Source organism: Hyperoodon ampullatus (genome assembly GCF_949752795.1).
Source record: "Hyperoodon ampullatus genome assembly, chromosome: 2".
In the NCBI taxonomy this organism is placed as follows: Eukaryota; Metazoa; Chordata; class Mammalia; order Artiodactyla; family Ziphiidae; genus Hyperoodon; species Hyperoodon ampullatus.
The window spans coordinates 164049202-164071531 of NC_136915.1; the positions used below are offsets into that span (position 1 = coordinate 164049202).

The 22330-nt window shown below is 41.3% G+C and overlaps 1 protein-coding gene across 2 annotated transcripts in view; it reads left to right on the plus strand.

Moving 5' to 3' along the window:
* ASTN1 (astrotactin 1) overlaps positions 1-22330 on the plus strand; it is a gene marked incomplete at both ends in the record, with an annotated part of 333141 nt that overhangs the window by 121523 nt on the left and 189288 nt on the right. For both annotated transcript variants that reach the window (XM_079698361.1, XM_079698362.1), the window contains one exon: positions 14594-14781. In XM_079698361.1, the coding sequence (XP_079554487.1) occupies positions 14594-14781 (188 nt within the window). The remainder of the gene's footprint in view (positions 1-14593; positions 14782-22330) is intronic.

A 22330-nucleotide genomic window follows, 5' to 3' on the forward strand; every position in this document is an offset into this window, starting at 1 on the left:
TTTCGTACATGTCTCTTTTTGAATTATGGTTCTCTCAGGGTATATGCCCAGTAGTGGGATTGCTGGGTCATATGGTAGTTCTATTTGTAGTTTTATAAGGAACCTCCATACTATTCTCCATAGTGGCTGTACCAATTCACATTCCCAGCAGCAGTGCAAGAGTGTTCCCTTTTCTCCACACCCTCTCCAGCATTTATTGTTTCTAGATTTCTTGATGATGGCCATTCTGACTGGTGTGAGATGATATCTCATTGTAGTTTTGATTTGCATTTCTCTAATGATTAATGATGTTGAGCATTCTTTCATGTGTTTGTTGGCAGTCTGTATATCTTCTTTGGAGAAATGTCTATTTAGGTCTTCTCATTTTTGGATTGGGTTTGTTTTTTTTTGCTATTGAGCTGCATGAGCTGCTTGTAAATTTTGGGGATTAATCCTTTGTCATTTGCAAATATTTTCTCCCATTCTGAGGGTTGTCTTTTTGTCTTGTTTATGGTTTCCTTTGCTGTGCAAAAGCTTTGAAGTTTCATTAGGTCCCATTTGTTTATTTCTGTTTTTATTTCCATTTCTCTAGGAGGTGGGTCCAAAAGGATCTTGCTGTGATTTATGTCATAGAGTGTTCTGCCTATGTTTTCCTCTAAGAGTTTGATAGTTTCTGGCCTTACATTTAGGTCTTTAATCCATTTTGAGCTTATTTTTGTGTATGATGTTAGGGAGTGATCTAATATCATTCTTTTACATGTACCTGTCCAGTTTTCCCAGCACCACTTATTGAAGAGGCTGTCCTTTCTCCACTGTACATTCCTGCCTCCTTTATCAAAGATAAGGTGACCATATGTGCGTGGGTTTATCTCTGGGCTTTCTATCCTGTTCCATTGATCTGTCTTTCTGTTTTTGTGCCAGTACCATACTGTCTTGACTACTGTAGCTTTGTAGTATAGTCTGAAGTCAGGGAGCCTGATTCCTCCACCTCCGTTTTTCGTTCTCAAGATTGCTTTGGCTATTCGATGTGTTTTGTGTTTCCAAACAAATTTTGAAATTTTTTGTTCTAGTTCTGTGAAAAATGTCAGTGGTAGTTTAATAGGGATTGCATTGAATCTGTAGATTGCTTTGGGTAGTAGAGTCATTTTCACAATATTGATTCTTCCAATCCAGGAACATGGTATATCTCTCCATCTATTTGTATCAACTTTAATTTCTTTCATCAGTGTCTTATAATTTTCTGCATACAGGTCTTTTGTCTCCTTAGGTAGGTTTATTCCTAGATATTTTATTCTTTTTGTTGCAGTGGTAAATGGGAGTGTTTTCTTGATTTCACTTTCAGATTTTTCATCATTAGTGTATAGGAATGCCAGAGATTTCTGTGCATTAATTTTGTATCCTGCTACTTTACCAAATTCATTGATTAGCTCTAGTAGTTTTCTGCTAGCATCTTTAGGATGCTCTATGTTTAGTATCATGTCATCTGCAAACAGTGACAGCTTTACTTCTTCTTCTCTGATTTGGATTCCGTTTATTTCCTTTTCTTCGCTGATTGCTGTGGCTAAAACTTCCAAAACTATGTTGAATAACAGAGGTGAGAGTGGGCAACCTTGTCTTGTTCCTGATCTCAGTGGAAATGGTTTCAGTTTTTCACCATTGAGGACGATGCTGGCTGTGGGTTTGTCATATATGGCCTTTATTATGTTGAGGAAAGTTCCCTCTATGCCTACTTTCTGCAGGGTTTTTATCATAAATGGGTGTTGAATTTTGTCGAAAGCTTTCTCTGCATCTGTTGAAATGATCATATGGTTTTTCTCCTTCAATTTGTTAATATGGTGTATCACGTTGATTGATTTGCATATATGGAAGAATCCTTGCATTCCTGGAATAAACCCCACTTGATCATGGTGTATGATCCTTTTAATGTGCTGTTGGATTCTGTTTGCTAGTATTTTGTTGAGGATTTTTGCATCTATGTTCATCAGTGATAATTGGCCTGTAGTTTTCTTTCTTTGTGACATCCTTGCTTGGTTTTGGCATCAAGGTGATAGTGGCCTCATAGAATGAGTTTGGGAGTGTTCCTCACTCTGCTCTATTTTGTAAGAGTTTGAGAAGGATAGGTGTTAGCTCTTCTCTAAATGTTTGATAGAATTCGCCTGTGAAGCCATCTGGTCCTGGGCTTTTGTTTGTTGGAAGATTTTTTTATCACAGTTTCAATTTCAGTGCTTGTGATTGGTCTGTTCATATTTTCTATTTCTTCCTGATTCAGTCTCAGCAGGTTGTGCATTTCTAAGAATTTGTCCATTTCTTCCAGGTTGTCCAATTTATTGGCATAGAGTTGCTTGTAGTAATGTCTCCTGATCTTTTGTATTTCTGCAGAGTCAGTTGTTATTTCTCCTTTTTCATTTCTAATTCTATTGATTTGAGTCTTTTCCCTTTTTTTCTTGATGAGTCTGGCTAATGGTTTATCAATTTTGTTTATCTTCTCAAAGAACCAGCTTTTAGTTTTATTGATCTTTGCTATCGTTTCCTTCATTTCTTTTTCATTTATTTCTGATCTGATCTTTATGATTTCTTTCCTTCTGCTATCTTTGGGGTTTTTTTGTTCTTCTTTCTCTAATTGCTTTAGGTGCAAGGTCAGGTTGTTTACTCGAGATGTTTCCTGTTTCTTAAGGTGGGATTGTATTGCTATAAACTTCCCTCTTAGAACTGCTTTTGCTGCATCCCATAGGTTTTGGGTCGTCGTGTCTCCATTGTCATTTGTTTCTAGGCATTTTTTGATTTCCTCTTTGATTTCTTCAGTGATCACTTCGTTATTAAGTAGTGTATGTTTAGCCTCCATGTGCTTGTATTCTTTACAGATCTTTTCCTGTAATTGATATCTAGTCTCATAGCATTGTGGTCGGAAAAGATACTTGATACAATTTCAATTTTCTTAAATTTACCAAGGCTTGGTTTGTGACCCAAGATATGATCTATCCTGGAGAATGTTCCATGAGCACTTGAGGAAAATGTGTATTCTGTTGTTTTTGGATGGAATGTCCTATAAATATCAATTAAGTCCATCTTGTTTAATGTATCATTTAAAGCTCGTGTTTCCTTATTTATTTTCATTTTGGATGATCTGTCCATTGGTGAAAGTGTGGTGCTGAAGTCCCCTACTGTGAGTGTGTTACTGTCTATTTCCCCTTTTATGGCTGTTAGCATTTGCCTTATGTATTGAGGTGCTCCTATGTTGGGTGCATAAATATTTACAATAGTTATATCTTCTTTTTGGATCGATCCCTTGATCATTATGTAGTGTCCTTCTTTGTCTCTTGTAATAGTCTTTATTTTAAAGTCTATTTTGTCTCATATGAGAATTGCTACTCCAGCTTTCTTTTGATTTCCATTTGCTTGGAATATCTTTTTCCATCCCCTTACTTTCAGTCTGTATGTGTCTCTAGGTCTGAAGTGGGTCTCTTGTAAACAGCATATATATGGGTCTTGTTTTTGTATCCATTCAGCCAATCTGTGTCTTTTGGTGGGAGCATTTAGTCCATTTACATTTAAGGTAATTATCGTTATGTATGTTCCTATTCCCATTTTCTTAATTGTTTTGGGTTCGTTATTGTAGGTCTTTTCCTTCTGTTGTGTTTCTTGCCTAGAGAAGTTCCTTTAGCATTTGTTGTAAAGCTGGTTTGGTGGTGCTGAACCCTCTCAGCTTTTGCTTGTCTGTAAAGGTTTTAATTTCTCCATCAAATCTGAATGAGATCCTTGCTGGGTAGAGTAATCTTGGTTGCAGGTTTTTCTCCTTCATCACTTTAAATATGTCCTGCCACTCCCTTCTGGCTTGTAGAGTTTCTGCTGAAAGATCAACTGTTAATGTGATGGGGATTCCCTTGTGTGTTATTTGTTGTTTTTCCCTTGCTGCTTTTAATATGATTTCTTTGTGTTTAAGTTTTGACAGTTTGATTAATATGTGTCTTGGCGTATTTCTCCTTGGATTTATTCTGTATGGGACTCTGTGCCTCCTGGACTTGATTACCTATTTCCTTTCCCATATTAGGGAAGTTTTCAACTATAATCTCTTCAAATATTTTCTCAGTCCCTTTCTTTCTGTCTTCTTCTTCTGGAACCCCTATAATTCGAATGTTGGTGCATTTAATGTTGTCCCAGAGGTCTCTGAGACTGTCCTCAGTTCTTTTCATTCTTTTTTCTTTATTCTGCTCTGTAGCAGTTATTTCCAGTACTTTATCTTCCAGGTCACTTATCCGTTCTTCTGCCTCAGTTATTCTGCTGTTGATCCCATCTAGAGTATTTTTAATTTCATTTATTGTGTTGCTCATCGTTGCTTGATTCATCTTTAGTTCTTCTAGGTCCTTGTTAACTGTTTTTGCATTTCGTCTATTCTATTTCCAAGATTTTGGATCATCTTTACTATCATTATTCTGAGTTCTTTTTCAGGTAGACTGCCTATTTCCTCTTCATTTGTTAGGTCTGGTGGGTTTTTATCTTGCTCCTTCACCTGCTATATGTTTTTCTGTCTTCTCATTTTGGTTATCTTACTGTGTTTGGGGTCTCCTTTTTGCAGGCTGCAGGTTCATAGTTCTCGTTGTTTTTGGTGTCTGTCGCCAGTGGCTAAAGTCATTTCAGTGGGTTGTGTAGGCTTTCTGTTGGAGGGCACTAGTGCCTGTGTTCTGGTGGATAAGGCTGGATGTTGTCTTTCTGGTGAACAGGTCCATGTCTGGTGCTGTGTTTTGGGGTGTCTGTGGCCTTATTATGATTTTAGGCAGCCTCTCTGCTAATGGGTGGGGTTGTGTTCCTGTCTTGCTAGTTGTTTGGCATAGGGTGTCCAGCACTGTAGCTTGCTGGTTGTTGAGTGAAGCTGGGTGCTGGTGTTGAGATGGAGATCTCTGGGAGATTTTCGCCGTTGGATATTATGTGGAGCTGGGAGGTCTCTATCATTTTCTTTTCCCATGCATTTTATAAGATGAGAACCGGTGAGGGGACCTCACTGTTGGAGATCAGAGAATTGTAGTAAATACTAAACTCTTTGTTAGTAAAAGACTAGAGTACGAGAGAGGACTCAGAATGAACAGAGCTCTCAGTGGATCTACAAGGCAGTTTCCTTGCAATCATCCTACAACCAGTGTCCTGGTTTTCTCAGACCCATGTGTCCATATTGCTTCCAACGCCACACTACAGGGAAGTGGCCCCCAAGGACTTGCAAAGCTCAAATCAGAATTTCAATTTTGAAACCGCAGGCTTCAAAATGACTTATTCTTGTTACAATGTATGAAATGATCCGTAAATACATATTTTAACTTTACTGAGTTTAAATACTCTTACACGTCTTACTGATGTCAGATTTTGTGAAGTGTGTGCTGTTATCTGAATTTACAAAGGTCAGTCAGATGGCAGTGGAGAATAGAATTAGATATATTTAAAAATCTTCTTTGTACATCTGTAACTCAGATAACACTGCCTTTTTCAAAGAGCTTTGGGCTTTTTTCCCCTTTCAAATGAGACTTTAATGAGTATCATGTGGATAAACTCTTTGCAGAGGTTTGAAAAGATCCAGAGAAAAACTTGTAGGAACAAGCAAACCATTTTGGATAAAATCATAAGCCATTTGAATGTCTCCTCATCTCTCTGGTTGTGTCAGAATGTTTTGGCTGCATTTTCACCCCAGAGGAATGTTTTCATCTCCATGGCTAGGTAAATAGAATGTGTGCAGAGTTGCTCGATTGCTATTCATGCCAGCACAGAGTAGCACGGAGTGACCTACTTCCAGCAGCATCCATAGAATGCTTCGCTGCTTTTCATCAAGTCTGATTTACAAAACCACCCTCCGCTTCCCACTGCCCCTCCCCCCTCACCATCAGAGACAACATACTATGGACTGTACGAGTCGTTATTTCTTTCTCTCATCACTCCTGCTTTGGGTATCAGTTTATTTCAGTCCATTGTAAACCTCTTCAGAAAACAGAGAAGTGGGTGGGTAAGCAGCTTTAAAGGAAGCTGACATTTCTGATTTTTAGAATATAGCTCTACAGAGGGATATCTGTGGGGCTGCAGAGAGAAATCAGGTGAAATTTTCTTATTTAGACTACCTTGTTCACATAAACACATAAAGTAAAAACTCATCGGAGGCCCTATGTAGACATCTATAAGCGAGATGATGCTTTCTTATTGGGGACCGCTGATTGGAGTTTCCATAGGTCACTATCATGAGTTGCAATACAGCCAATCTATAAGTTGGCAGGCTGGACTAAGCTGGAAGCATCCCAAAGTCCAAGAGGAAAGTCTGATTTGGAAAAATCTTCCAGAGACTTTTATCCAATTGGCATGCAGAAACTTAGACTGTACCTGATTTGGAGCCTAACTAGAGCCAGTGTCACTGAATACCATGGTTAGAGCAGGGTGAGTGGTTCTTAGAGACCTTCTAGTCCCATCATTTGAAGATGAGAAAAGTGGGCTCCAGGGAAATTATAGCAGCCTCATTCTCTTGCCCTCCCACCCCAATCCAAAGCTCTCTTTAACCTGCCATTCCATTTCTTATCATTGGATCATTAATGATTTGAGGCTCTCTTCCTTTTGCCATTGAGAAGAAATGTCACCAAGCAGAGGAAATAGGAATTCAGTTATCCTTCTTCTGGTCACAAGTGGAAATTTCTATTCCAAATCTTAGAAAGTCAAAAAGGTTTGAATTACTTGGAAAAGGAACATCCTGTTCTTCTGTTGGGTGAGAGATTCTTGAAATCTTAAGCCATTTTGCTATAAAGTTTTGCTCACATAGTTGTGTGTGGTGGGCAGAGGGGTGAGAATGAGATGATAAGTAGCAGCTCCACAGCCGACTGTGAGTTTAATAGAAGAACCACAAAGAGAGTTCCATTTCCAGTTGGAATCTGAACATCTTCACAAACGAATTACCTAGCTGTACTATCTCCCATTTGGTTGTTCCCTTAGCCACGCCTACATAGGCACAAACTTCAGGCAAGCCGTTGGTGAGCTGGTGGACTTCAGGCTCAGCAGGGCGCCTTATTTTATGTGGCTATCACCCTGTGATGTGGGATTGCATCACCAGAACTCCATACCACATGGCAAGAGGTGTGGAGGCCCAGCCAACTCAACCTATGGGACCTTGTTTCTCTGCCTAGTTTCCTGTCCTCACTTCTCCCGACTTTGTCCTTTCTCTCTGCATCCCTCTCCTTTGTCTGATTTTTATCTGTCCCTCATCTTTCTTCACAGATGGCCAGGACACTAATGCACTGCTTTCATTATGTTTATGGAACAAGTTGGGGTCTTTAGAGGCTGCTGTTCCAGAGACATTAAAGACTTGGGTCACGTTTGATACCAGAGTAAAGATTTACAGGATAATTAGTGATCCTCTACTGTTATTAACCCCTGACTTAAGCAGGTTGTTTTCTTACAAAGGTGTTGAAAATTAATGCCACTTTTAATAGTTTTAGTTGCAAGACCATAATGAGACCATGTGGGAAACTAGACCTACCATCAATATCTTTCAAACTCTGCAATGGGGATTCGGGGCGGGAAGTAAAAAAGAATGGAAGAAAAGGGGGGTAATTCTATCACAGGCCTACCTTTGGTCACCTTAATGATAGTCACTGATGGACAAGCCTCATTTGTTATTCTTAGTTTGGGATAATTAGCTTATCACTACTAAAGTTCTGCTCTTGATCCTCGTTCACAGGGAAACTCAGAATGACAGCTGAGATAGCATAGGGTGGATGGGTGGCTAGATTCTATTTTTAGAGATGTTCCCTTTCCCTTGTAATTATTTCATAAAGAATATGAGGCTTTTCACAATACCACACTTAATAGGATTGAAAACACAACCAAGCAAAACTAATAACCCATAGACATTCCCCCTCCAATCCGCTAATGGCAGGGAATTTCATGGTTGTGCATTTTATTTGTCTTCCAATTGATCCAGTTCTTTTCTAACTCTGCTCTGGGGAACCCCTTCAGAAGCCATATTAGATTGGTTTGGAGGAAGGGTTTTGAAGATTAACAATGAGTTTGAAAATCCTGATCTAAGCAGGGTCTTCTAATAGTCAGCAGTGGCCATCAAGGGGTGTCACCCTCAATCTTGAAAGACTGCAGGGTCAGTTCATCAGGTGCCCTCAACATGAGGCTAAGAATTGACAAGTTAATGCTTCCTTCCGGCTTGACCTCAACACCTGGGCCACCTCATTACTACACAACTGGATTTAGCTTGAAACTCAGCCTTGCCAGGAGTGGGAATGGGGCCCAGAATGCCAGGACTAACCTAAGCTACTCGAAGTTCTTCAGTGAATTAAAGGATCTTTGAGAATTTCCCTAGTTCAAATCCACATTTGACTTTATTTTTTTTTTATTTTTACATCTTTATTGGAATATAATTGCTTTACAATGGTGTGTTAGTTTCTGCTTTATAACAAAGTGAATCGGTTATACATATACATATGTTCCCATATCTCTTCCCTCTTGCATCTCCCTCCCTCCCACCCTCCCTATCCCACCCCTCTAGGTGGTCACAAAGCACTGAGCTGATGTCCCTGTGCTATGCGGCTGCTTCCCACTAGCTATCTATTTTATGTTTGGTAGAAAGAGAAAGACAAATACCGTATGCTAACACATATACATGGAATTTAAGAAAAAAAAATGTCATGAAGACCCTAGGGGTAAGACAGGAATAAAGACACAGACCTACTAGAGAATGGACTTGAGTATATGGGGAGGGGGAAGGGTAAGCTGTGACAAAGCGAGAGAGTGGCATGGACATATATACACATTTGACTTTAAATTGCCAGATTCTTTGAAAGAAGACATCATGTATCCGGTCCTCAGTGAAGCTGTCCTTTGGGGAAATTCTGATTCTGATATGATGTGTCTTAGCAGGTCAGTTTCAGGGACTCTCAGCATGCGGGGTTGCCTAAAGAAGGACCAGGGATTTTTGTAGCAAGTTTTGGGTGTCCTAAGCTAACCCCACAAAAAGACAGTGCTGCAAGCTCACAGCACACAAGCTAACAGAACAATGACTGAGGCCAATTTAAAAGTGATTTCATCTCACTCTCCTTCTCTCTGCCTTTCCCCATCCCAGGTTATTCTGCAGTGTGACTTTCCCTGCCCAAGGTCCCATCTTCCTGGTTCTCTATTGCGTCCAGAAGTTCCAAGGTTTCTTTCTTAGAATCCACATATCTGTATCAGCATGAATAAGAACCTTTCTCACTAGCCTGAGGTCCAGTCTGAAGATGGGCCTGGCCTCTAAAGACTCTTAACCGAATCACCTCTAACCTGTCCACTCTGTGCTCAGAGGGAGGGAAGAGGTGGAGTGCAGGTTAGACTGGAGTGAGGATTTGACACTGTTTGGTACATTGAAATCATTGCCTTTCTAGGTGGTCACGTGAAGCACACCCTTTGGATTTAGAATTGTGGAATGGCAAGTTACAAAAGGATCTTAAAATTCATCAATACAGCTCCTCTGTATGCAGATGAGAAGATTCAAAGCCAGGCATCCCCTTCAAGGTTACTCTAGACCGAGGTCTCCTGAGTTCCAGTTTAGTATTGTGGTCCCTGCAGAATATAGGATCACAGTTACATTGGGACTGTGATTGAGTCTTGTCTGTCTGCTACTCTTTCTGGGTCCTCTTCATCTTTCTACTCATGGCTTTATTCATTCCTCTGCTTAATAAAACCATGGATGACTTTCCATTAGCTCTGAACTCCTTAAAACTGACATTCACGACTTTCACAGTTGACACCAATCTGGATTTTCAGCCCAGTCCACAACTGCTCATCTCCATATCCTCACCCTGCAGCATAACCAGACCTCCCGCAACTCTGCAAACATGCATCATCCTGCTGTTCCTTACACACTTACACACACTGTTCTCTTCATCTCGAATTGCCCCCCAACATTTCTTCCCATTTTATCCCTTTCCAAGGGTATATGCCCGGCCAAGTATCACCCTCTCACCTAGCACTGCTATTACGGTTTAGAGTACTTATTCATGGCTCTGTCTTCAGTTTCTTACTAGACCAAAAGCTCCTTGAGAGTAGAAACCATGCAGCACAACTTGCTAAATGTGGCAAATAGAGTGTGCTCCAAGGATCTTTGTGTATTCAAGAATAAATGGCTGGGACTTCACTGGTGGTCCAGTGGTTAAGAATCCACCTTCCAATGCAGGGGATGCAGGTTTGATCCCTGGTTGGGGAACTAAGATCCCACGTGCGGCGGGGCAGCTAAGCCCGCACCACAACTACTGAGCATGCGAGCTGCAACTAGAGAGCCTGTGTGCTGCAACTACAGAGCCCACATGCCCTGGAGCCTGCATGACACAACTAGAGAGAAGCCAGCACGCTGCAACAAAGAGCCTGCGCGCTGCAGCGAAAGATCCTGCATGCCGCAAAGATGATCCCGTGTGCCGCAACTAAGACCTGACGCGGCCAACTATAAAATAAATAAATAAATAACTACTTTAAAAAGGAGTTCTCATTACAAGGGAAAAAAACATATATTAAAAAAAAAAAGAATGAATGGCACCCTGGTTTCTGTAAATTTCAGGCATTCCAGAATTTTGGAGGTGCTGAGATCTGTGAGGTTAACAGAGCGTAAGAATGGGACAAATGGAATGCTAAAAGTAAGGGCAGCCTTACCTTTCTGGAGATCTCAGCCCCACAGTGTGATGATGGCTGTGGTGCTCATGCCACCTGTGGTATATTGGGATCAGACTGTGCAGGCTCCTGTTGCCACTTGTTTTATTCAGTACACTGGCAAAGGCTCTGTTTGAGCCTCATCCGCAGCCCTCAGGAGGTCTTGGACTAAAGTAACTTATTTGATCACCTCCCATATTTGCTCCTTGGGAGTCCCAGGTCAGGCTTGCCTTGGTAAAGCAATTTCTGAGCATTTATTCTTCTTGAGCTCTTCTGCTGACATCCAGACCAACATGATTACACTGATGTTCCAAGCTCTGATCTCAGCCCCACTGCAATGAAATTCACAAGACATTTACTGTGCTCTGCGTGATTTTTCATTGGTTGACCCAGGCCAGATATAGCATAAGTAAGTAAGTTCCTAGTTTAGCATTTTAGCTCTCCTGTGTCAGATCTTGCCAGGAGAGGGGGAAAAAAGCCAAGGAGGAAACTATCGTTCTGTAATTATCTTCAATCTAAAAAGTGACAGGCACCCTCCCTGGCAGGTATGGCACCCTCCTTCCTTCACCCTTTCCCCTCTATGATGATTCTGGTCCGGGCAGAATCAGGATATCATTTTCCAAAGGAATTTGGCATGAATAACCCATAGGTAGGTTCAGGGGGCTGGGCTGGAAGCCAAGGCTAGAGATTCTGTGCTCTCAGCCCACCTCCCCATATACCCCCACTGCACCCGTTCTTTCCTTGGTACCATCACTCCTAGAACCTTGGGGCAGGAGTCCTTCCTTCTCAACAACAGTCTGGGCTGCCAGTGGGTACAGGGTTTCTTCTGGGGCTGATTAAAAGGTTCTGGGGGCTTTCCTGGTGGCGCAGTGGTTGAGAGTCCGCCTGCCAATGCAGGGGACATGGGTTCGTGCCCTGGTCCGGGAAGATCCCACATGCCGCGGAGCGGCTGGGCCTGTGAGCCATGGCCACTGAGCCTGCGCGTCCAGAGCCTGTGCTCTGCCATGGGAGAGGCCACAACAGTGAGAGGCCCGCGTACGGCAAAAAAAAAAAAAAAAAAAAAAAAGGTTCTGGAATTAGAATGGTGATGGTTGCACAACTTTGTGAATCTACTAAAAACCACTGAATTGTATATATTGAAAGGGTGAATTTTATGGTATGTGAGTTATATTTCAGTTATAAAAGAACTCATGGAATACTAAGGCTTTGTGCAAAAAATTTAAATACTGCGGCACAAAAATTCCTGAAAGACCCCATGGGCTTTCAACTCAATTGCTTCCTCTCTTGATGCGTGTTCGAAGGTCATGTCATCTGATGCCTGTGTTGGAGGTGGAAGGGATCTGATAGAAATTCATTCATCTGTCTTAGTCCCTGTTCTGTGTCAGGCTGGGGTGACTTTGGTCTGGGTATTTACACATCTCTGCTTCCACAGTTAAAACAGGGGTCATGAGCCTGACCTCCTTGATGAGGCTCTCCTGGGAAATAAAGCCAGTTTGTTGAGTGCTTTAGAGGTATGAGGTGCTGGATTCCTCTTGAATAGTTACAGGAAGGGCTAAAGTGGAACCTGACACGTGTGGAATAGAGCAGGTGCAGGCAAGAGGCTGGACGTGTGTTGCTCTAGGTGATTTAATTGTGCCATTAGGTGCTCTATTAGGAGCTGTCGCTGCTTGTGATTTTTATGTCTGTGATGAGAAGGGGATGGAGTTTGGTTTCTACTGTAATGTCAGGAAATGGACTTGGGAGAGAAGGGTGTGTTTCCCAGGAAGAATCTTCCCGGTGCTTTGATGTGGAGGCTTGATGAGTGGTTAGAAAGAGTGAATGCTGTCCAGTGGGGTTTGTGATTGCAGGACTTGTGGTGAAGCGTCAGGCGGCAGCCGCGGGTCTATGCAGGCACCCTTGGAGGTGCACCAAAGGGTTTCTGTTCACCTGGAAATCTGTAAAGACCCCTTAAGGAAAGGTGAACTTGGGAAGCTTTTGTCACTGCCTCACTTAACAAATGGAGCTGTGCCTGGGGAAAACCAGGACCAGGCTGCGGGGGAGCCTTTTGCATACCCTCTGCCCACCGCAGCTTCCTAGATGCTTGTGCTGGTCACTTCCAGAGCATGGACAGCTTACCAACCCAACAGGATGACTAAGTCCTTCAGGCAGCTGGGGAGAGAGGCTAAGAACGAAGGGGACTCTGAGCACCTTGTTTTTGCTGCACCCTCGTCCTCCTGCACCCTCCAAAGTTTATTCTCCTCCCTGGAGGAGAGGTAGGATGGTAGGATGAGCTAGCGAATCATCATAGGCTGATGACCTGTGGCTCATGAATCCTTCTCACTGACCTACCCTGAGAGGACCAGCCAATATTCTTCATCTTCCTCGTCCTCTGTATTCTCCTATCAATGTCTGAATGTCCGTTCCCCACTTCTCTATCTATGATAGGAAGTCCACTCACACTTCAAGGCCCCAAACTATAGTATCTTCTTCTTCTGGCAACGCTACTTTCCTCCCATCTTCCGCCCTCTACCCAAGCAAGATTACTCCTTCCTTCTTCTGTTTCCACAAAACTTTTATGCATGTGGTGTAACACTTTACACATTCATTCACAGTGGGTGGCTTTGGAGAACTTGTTGAGAGCCTCATTTAGATTAGTCTCTCAGTGCCTAGAACAGTGCCTGGTGCGTACATAATACATGCCCAATGTGTGTCTGTTAAATAAATTAATGAATAACTATATAAGTAAATAAATACAGCAGAACATCATTTGTACACTCCCACAAAGAATGAAAGATATTTATAAACTCTATAAATATTTAAAATTACTTTCCTCTTTATGATTGTGGGAACTTGATGAGAATACTATTCTAAATGGATCTTACTGTATCTTCTTTACGTGTATTGAATTGTTTAGTCAAAGGTGATAAATTTTGGGAGAAGAAGCCATGCCTTTCAAAAAAAAATGAAATTTTACAAAGCGATGCTTTGCCAAAGTATGTTCAGCAGAATATTAGTTTCCGAGGATGATGATAGTTTTTAAGGAAAAAATGGTCTTAGGGCCAAATGAAGCTCAAGAAAGCTGGATTAATCAGGTTCTTTCTGTTGTGGGATGTCTCAAGGTTTTGATCTGATATTGCTTAGGAATTTTAGAGAAAGGGACACATAACAGTATACTTCTGCAGCACTGCTGAACACCTACAGTGTGAAGTACATAGTAGGTTTTGGTATATTGGTATTTATTTGCTGATGATATTTCAGTGCCTGGGTCTAGAGCTCTGAAAGCAGGTGAGTGCTTATGTCTGTGGTAAGGGCCTGCTTCTTTACAGCCCTCTCATGTATGCCATGCAAAATGCTCTGCAAAAATGAAGAGAAAAATTAAAGGGAATTAAAACATTACTTTACCTGCCAAAGCAAGTATCAGACATCTCCAGTGGACTATGCAGCAAATGATGGTGGTTTTAGAAATAACCTGCCAGCTCCAGTGGCTCTGCAGTAACCTCCCAGGACTCTCCTATAAGTGCCAGTTCCCTGCACAGTAATTACCAACTCTCTCCTTGGCAGATTCACTAGTGTCTCAGAGTAATTTCTAGGGAACTCACACTTTCAAATTTACAAGAGGCAAAGAATCTTCTATTTACCTCAAGAGGTCATCAAGGTATTCAAACTGTGCTAAGTAAAGGATGCTATTGATCATAGAAATATGGGGAAGAGCTTGAATTTTTACCTTTGTATTTTTCTCAGTGAGTGAGAGGCTGGGCCACTAGTTTATGGTGCAAAGACTGCTGGGGGGGGGATAATTCTCTTCTTCTCAGGGCCTCTTCCCTTTCTTGAGATTTGGAGCAGCAGTAAGCCTGACTTAACTATAGTTAGAAGCCCTTTGTTGTCTTCATCTGACACTGGCTAATCGGTACCAATGTCTAGGAGGGAGATGAAAAGGAGATTTGGACTGGTCCAGTGGGAATTCTGACCTGTGCCTTTGGTGTTTGTCTTCTAGAGATCTCAGGGAACACGGAGGACATCCCTCTGGTGCGCTGGAGGCAGCAGTGGCTGGAGAACGGCACTTTACTTTTTCACATCCACCACCAAGATGGCGCCCCGAGCCTCCCTGGACAAGACCCAACTGAAGAACCCCAGCATGAGTCGGCAGAAGAGGAGCTGAGAATCCTCCACATCTCAGTCATGGTAAAAGCAGCACAACTGTAGCCTCTCAGGCTATGGCTTGTATTTCCTTGACATTAAGAGTCTGGGTGCCGTAGACATAGCTCTGTAGGACGCAGCTCCACAGTCTGATCATTGATCTTGTTAATAAGTACATTTCCCATTTATGGGAAATATCTCCACCTGTGGTGTAAGTAAAACTTGCAGTTATTTCTGTGCCACCATTACCCGACGGTTCTAAGAACATGCCTAGACGGGGAGTAACTTCTACAAACCAGAGACAGTGTCAGATGGGGGTAGTGGATTGTCTTAGAAAGGAATTATTCAATTAGATCAGAATATCTTATAACAGTTTCTCCATAAATGTTTGCTGAGGGACTGAATTGCCAAGCTGCTTGCTGCTACTGAGCCCTCTTCTCGTAGATGGGAGAAAATCAGTCCTGGCTTTCTCTCCTCTTAAAATGAAGGGTGTGCCGATTGATACTTGCCTTTCTCTCTAGCCCATCTCAGAAACATCACCCTCAACATCCCTTCTAAGATATCCCCTCTGAAAATTAGAGAATTTTCCCTAAAATCCTAGGAACTTGTGTTTTAGAATCTCACTGGAAAGTAAGTGCTACAGTGGCAGGCAGGGGTTTTGTTTGGTATTGTTTTGCTCATTGGTAGACCTTCAACACCTAGAATAATGCATTCACATAGTTAATGCTTAATTATAATTATTTGTGGAATAAATGAATGCATTTCCCAGTAGAAATGGAACATGCCTGATTCACTTGGTATTTTTATTAGTAAAATCAGTACATCACCTGCTCCTAGGGTAGCTTGAAAGCTGATTGAGACTTGACTGATTATCTGCGGACTGTATGTATGGGAGGGGATGGGCTCTTTCACTGTTAGGAAATTCAACAGAGAACCAAACGAGGTCTTGATCTAAACTTTAACTGATCTATTACTCGGGTACCATCACTATGTGCTGTTTAGTTTTGTGTATTAGATTGGGGAAAACTGAGCACATTTTAGATGTATTAAAATTTTCATTATCTAAATATTTGGCATGGAAAATATCCCTATAAAATCTCTGATAAAATCTCAGAATGCAAGCCTTCTATTTCTTCCTCAGCCAGTGTCTCCATGACTAACTGACTTGATAGATTACCTGTGTATGCACAGCTGCTCTACTTTGTTTAAACTATGTGGTTGAGAAAAGAGTCCTTGAATAGCAAATAGAAAAACTTCAGTGTCCAGATATGCCAGAAAGTGAGCAGGTAAATCAGATTACTGTGCCTCACATATACAAATTAATTGAGGTTTATAACATTAGGGTTAGAGTACTTGTACATCCTTAGTCAAAGACCGCTGTTTCTTCTCTCAGGGAAGCTTGTCTTCTTCAATGTAGCTTGTAGTTTCCAGATTGTGGTGAGATCGGGCAGACCTGCAGAATCAGCCCGGGCATCGATTGTGGTGACACATGCAGGGGTCACATTGTTTTTGTCTTTATCATGTGGTCTGATTGAAAAGAAGGGTACAATGGTGGACTTTCCGCCAGCTATCCACATCCTCCCATCAATGTGGGAAGCGGTCATTGTGATGGATAGTTTTTGTTTTCTTCTGGTCCAAGACCATTTCAAAGGTCCAGTCTTCATAACACCACAAAAATGTTTAGGGTAAAGAGAACTGTAAAGAGATTCCCAGGAACTAACGTTGGGAGTGGCTGTGTCTGAAAGAAAGACCCTGAGTGTAAGAGGTTAAGGCAGGCGAGGTGTCAGATGGTATGTTTAGTGGGGGTTGGGGAAGTGGTGTGAGCATCCATGGGAGGACATTCCAAAGATTGTCCTAGTTGCTACATGATATCTTCAGTGTAGCAGGGACCCCATCTTCTATACTCAGAATGAGGTGCTCCAATAGATTCTCCAGATAAGTGTGTGTGTATGCATGTGTGTGTGTGCACATATTTGTGGGGATGGGTGGCTGATCAAGGATGCCAAAGAATCTGAGGAAATAGATGGTGTCCTCAAAACGTAATAACCCTTACAAGAAGCCCTACGTTGCTAATGCTTTTCGTTGAGCCCCCCTGGGCAGGAATTAATGGAAAGTGGACACTGAACTGGAAAGAGAACAAAAGTCAGCCTTAAACCTGGGACCCTTTGAGCTCTTTCCTTCATATGCTACTGGTTACCCATGGCAGACCAACAATGATGTTCAGTTTTCCAAATAAAATGGGAGAGATGTCTCCTTCAGCTTGACTTTAGTTTATTCTATGCTATTTTCAACTAAGCTGGAGGGGGCAGAGGTTCAAAGGACTTGAGTAAAGGGTCAGGGTGGGCAAGTCTGGTATTTGTCTCTGGCTTGCCCTCTTGGATGTGGATGGGTCCACATCTCCATGAAAAATTCAGGAAAGCCTATGGCTTCTGCAGGAGCACAGGGCCCCCAAGGTGAACTGAAGATATAAGTACTCCCTCCCGTCCTTGCCAAGATGGTGTGGTCAGTGGAGCCTCCTGCCGCCCGTCTCGCCATCCCGCCTTCCTCCATTTCCTACTGCATCCACCCTCAGACGCTGTCTCTCCTATCCTTTACATTCTATTCTAGAAACAGTTTCAAAGTTTGAAGTTTTGTATCTGCCCTCAACTTAGAAATCAAGCCTGAAGGTATGCTGTTTGAAGATGTCGTTCCCAGAGTCTCTGATGGTTTCTTCTTAAGAGACTCAGGGATTGGTAGACTCTATCTGATACACTTTATGCCATATCTTTTGGAAGTAAGTAGGCAGCCATTTGAGTCATCTGGAATGACAACATTATAAATGTTAGAAGATAGCAAAATCCTTTGACTAGTAACAGTATTGGTCAGCGAAATGCACTTAAATGAAGTCTTATTACCCAAACCCTGTTAGTTACGAAATAACAATAGCAGGGCTATTTTTCATTAACTATAACAATCAATACTGATGCAGTTTTTAGTTGGATCCAAATAGCGTAATTCAAAAAAGAGAAAAGTTAAGGTTATCAAAACATGAATATACCCAACCATTTCTCTCTTGTTAAGAAAATGTCTATTTAAAAGCTTAACTAATAATCCAAAATATTTCTGATATGTGCAGAGGGAATTAATGGTTCTGTGAACACCTTAAAGTTTACATTTCTTTCATTTTGTATTTACACTTTTCTCATCCATATAGCCTCAGGGCAGAGACTGCTGTTTATTTTTATATTTTGCATTTACTGTGTTTTATTTACACACAAAATGTCAATATAAGTAATGAGAGAATGAGATATAGAGGAAAACCCTTTTTTTGTATCCTTTTGACATTGTATGGATGAAAATTGGTAAGTTCTCTCTTACATTGTGCCCAGTATATATATACCATCAGCAAAATCGTGGGCTTACAGAAAACCAATACCTCAGCTAGGAACTTGGCAATTTAAAACTTTAAAAAACCTTTTTCTTTTCTTATTTTTCAATCACATCCTAAAATTTTTGAATTATTTTTTCCAAAGAAGTACTATTTCTTCCTTACATAGAATAATTGGATTTCCTTCCTGAAATCTTATATTATTGCTTTGAGGGTCACATGATGTATTTTAACTTCCTGCATGATTCAGATGTGGCTGAAGAGATTTATTTCGAATTTTGCAAGATAATTGACGTTTAAAACTACAAAAGTACACAGGATTCTCTTTTGCAAACTCTTGAACAAGTGAAAGCAAAATCATCAAATGAAAATTGCTATGTGAGCTTAAACCAGAAGTCAAGGAATTCTTCAGTTATAAGCAAATTGTTTACTCCACTGAAGATCAAGTTTTAATATGACTTTACATTAGATAGTCAGACTCTGTGTGGATTTAAATTTCCATATTGTACTTTTGCTAATTTACCATGTGATCTACATTTTTCTTCTTAAAGTACACAAAAGAATTTAATGGTGCATAATATAATTTTAATGGATTATCTACTTATTTCATCTTTGTAATTAAAGATGGCAGTGTTAATAGACTTCCTATATGCATATGGGTTGGTTAAGTATATTTTTCACAGCAAGTAGCTTTTCAAAAATGCTTCAGTTTGATATATATGTATATATATTAGTGATAACTAATATATAATATATATATATATTATATATTAGTGATAACTCCCATTGGTAGATAATATCTTTTGTAGTTCAGCCTTCTTAGGCACAATTCACAATTGAGGAAAAAGATAATCTTTGAGCACTTGTCTATCCCCCTGAGAGTTTTATGAAGAGAACCCATTGATCAAGCCTGGTTGCTACGCAGGACCACTAGCCCCGGCTGTGTGGAGCCCATTGACCTGTGTCTGCAGGTTCCTGTGGCCTCCAACTGCTGGCTCCTCAGGGGTCCCCAGGCTCCTCATTTCTGGGAGCCCCAGGTGATCCCATGGCACATAGTTTTCTTTGGGGAGAAAAAATGTAGGAAACAAGGTTCAGGATGTTCCATTCTGGGCAGGTCACACTTGGGGCTGAGTTAGTGCAGAGCCCACAGAACACACGTATGGGGGCCCCTAAGATTGTGCTTCCAGGACTGCAGACAACTTTGTGCCCAAGGACCCATCCTTGCTCTTACTTGAGCATCCTTACTCAAGTTCAGTTCATCTGCCAAAGCGTCACATATTACTTGCTTGAAGCTGTCTTCATTTCACTCCTAAAGCTCAGCCATTTCTAGGGCAGAGAAGAGCAGTTCTAAGCATCGTCATTGCTATGTGCCACCAAGACTGTCAGGTACTTATTAGGTGTACGTGGGCATAGGAGAGAAGGCTAGATGCTTTTTCTTTCAGTACCTTTTACCTTCAACAAATCTGTTACAAAAAATTTGTTAGCAAATTCATTCATCAGAATCACTTTTGCATCTTTATTGTCAATTGATATTATTTGTTTAGTTGGAGAGAGGATGCCCTAATTTATCAGGGCTAGTCCTTCTGATCTTTGAGAAACAAATGGAGGCGCTAAGACATCTTGTGTTACCACAAAGGACAGAACTAGAGTAATAAATTGGAAGGTACAGAAAGACAGGTCCTGATTCAGTCCAAGGAGCTCATCTAGGAACTCAAGCCATCCATCATGGGACTAGATTGACCTATTGGCCATACTGTCCACCTACCAAAGCCGTCTTTGTGTTCTTGGCCTTCCATGAGGAAAATGGTGGGCAGTTCCTAAAATAGAAAGACCCCTAAAAACAAAACCCCTTTGTTCTTGGGTTGTCTCTGACTATCTGATGTGCAACAGACTGGAGATGCCAGGGTCCATTTGAGGGCTATTCCAAGTACTGAGGGAGAGTTGGCTTGCAAACCTCCTCCGTCCGGCACCATGGTTTGGCTGTGCATCTCTTGTCGACATGCATTAGGTGCAGGTACGTGTGAATCCATTAGCCATTTCAATTGATCAGCTGTTCCATCTTGCTGGCTGCTGTCCCCTATTCCTGTAGAGTGGGAACTGGGGTGTAGTGGAAGGAAACACTGCATTTAGTTGGAAGGTGGTATTCAGACCTGGCTTTACCACTTTATGTAATCTGCTGTCCTTTTGGGAAGCTTCATTACCTCATCTGTGAGATGAATGCATTGGTTAGGCTTTTTAGCTTTAAAGAATGGAGATCTACTCAGACCTTCTCTGTAATGGAGTTTTACTATAGAAATTCATATGGAGGTAAGGGAGACAGAAATCCTCTGATTTAAAAAAAAAATCTAAATAGCAGAATTTCATGAAGCCTGGAACAGGTAGGTTGTGCAGGATCCAAGTCATCTTGTCAGCCCCCAGCCTCAGCACTTTGTGGTTTGGCTTTTTGCACCTGTTTCTGTTACTTTTGTTGCCATAATGAGGAACTTTGTCTAGTCTACTCTGTAAATGTTTTCCCCATTTTGCCACTTTTATAAAATGTTTGTACTGTCCATTCACTCATCAAGTCACCTCACTTATGACCTCACCTGACTGCTCTCAGCTTTACAAGGTTTCCCGTTTTGTTCCTGCCGCTGCCAGCCTCGCTACTTCCCCCCACCCTTTTTCTAACTCGGGGAAACAAGCAGATGGACCTCACTAGTTACCATAGTTCCTGTATGTTCAGAGACTTTCCTATCAAATTATCCCATAGATAGATGTAACCTTAACCAGCCTTCTTCTGTTGGCTATAGTTATGGGGAGGTTGGCTTAGGTGACACAGAAAATGGTCACTCCTGCTCCAGGGACAGCTTGGAACCACTTCCTTTAGTAGAGGCTGCTAAGTCATGAGTCCACGATTCACTTGTTTAATACAGTGGGCAACTACAATCTAACTTGTAGAGGTGTTAGGAGGATCGAAAGATTTCATCACCACCATCACATCATCATCACAGTCTTCATTTTGCACTTACTGTGTACTTACTATCTAAGTACTTTCAATATACATTAGCTTATTTTTTGTTCTTATCACAACAGCATGAAGTAGAGTTTATTATTATCTCATTTTACAAACGAAGGGACTGAGAGGGCCAGACAAGCTAAGAAACTTACCTGAAGTCAAACAACCCTAAAGGTGCAGAGCCGGGATTTGAATTGAGGCAGTTGTCAGAGTCTATATACTCTACGAAGCAACCATGTCCTAGCCCATAGTGAGCGCCCAAGATATATTGATTACATGTCCTTTTACCGGCTTTTGTTGTCTTGTCAACTTCTGTCTGCTGAGACTCAACTGATATGTGTCCCCATTGTTACTTCAAAGCCACTAACTCTTTGAGCACTAGGACCCACAACCAAGGTGGCATGCAGATCTGTCTTTTTCTGTGGTTACACCAGGAAGCTAACCCCAAAATCTGAGAGTCTGTTCAGCTCAGCTGACCCCACCTACTAACCTTGACTGCAGCCACTCTGCCTGACAGCTGGCAGCGGGTTTATTGGCAGAGAAGGGAGGAGGGAAGTTGGGGACTTCCAACTCTAAAATTGTGGAGGTCATGTAACAGTAAACTTAGGCTTCTTCATATACATACTTTCACACTTTTGCAGTAAATTTCTAGAAACCAAAAAAGCATTTAAAAAACATTATTGACCTATCATTGATTTTACAAAATCATTGACTCATTCATTCATTTAGTTATTGATTCTTTCATTCAATGATATGTCAGGCTTCAGGTACTTTTTTAACTATTAAGGAGATAGAAAACTAATAAGACAAGATTCTGCTTTCAAGGAACATTCAATTATATTATCAACACTTAACGTTTGAGGATGGCCTTTGGCAGAACTGAGTGTCAAGTGGTTCCCTGTTCCATTCCATTCTTTACGTTCTCTTTACAGTTCTGTTCTTCTCTTTCCTGAAGCTCATAGAGGCCTTCAGTTACCCCCATTTCTCCAGACAGCAAGGAAAATAGCTAAGAGGCCAAATTTTCACAAGGATGCTAATGTGTTTTAACAACTTGATATAATATTCTGTCCAGCAATTTAGCTCACTTGATATAGATGCCAACAATTTACTTTTAAGTACTCAGTTCCAAAAATCCCTGAAGATCTTTTTGAAATAAAGAGTCACAATCTCTGTGGGGTTTAAATCAATATTAGGACCTGGTAATATTCATAGTAATGAAGCTATCCCTTCAC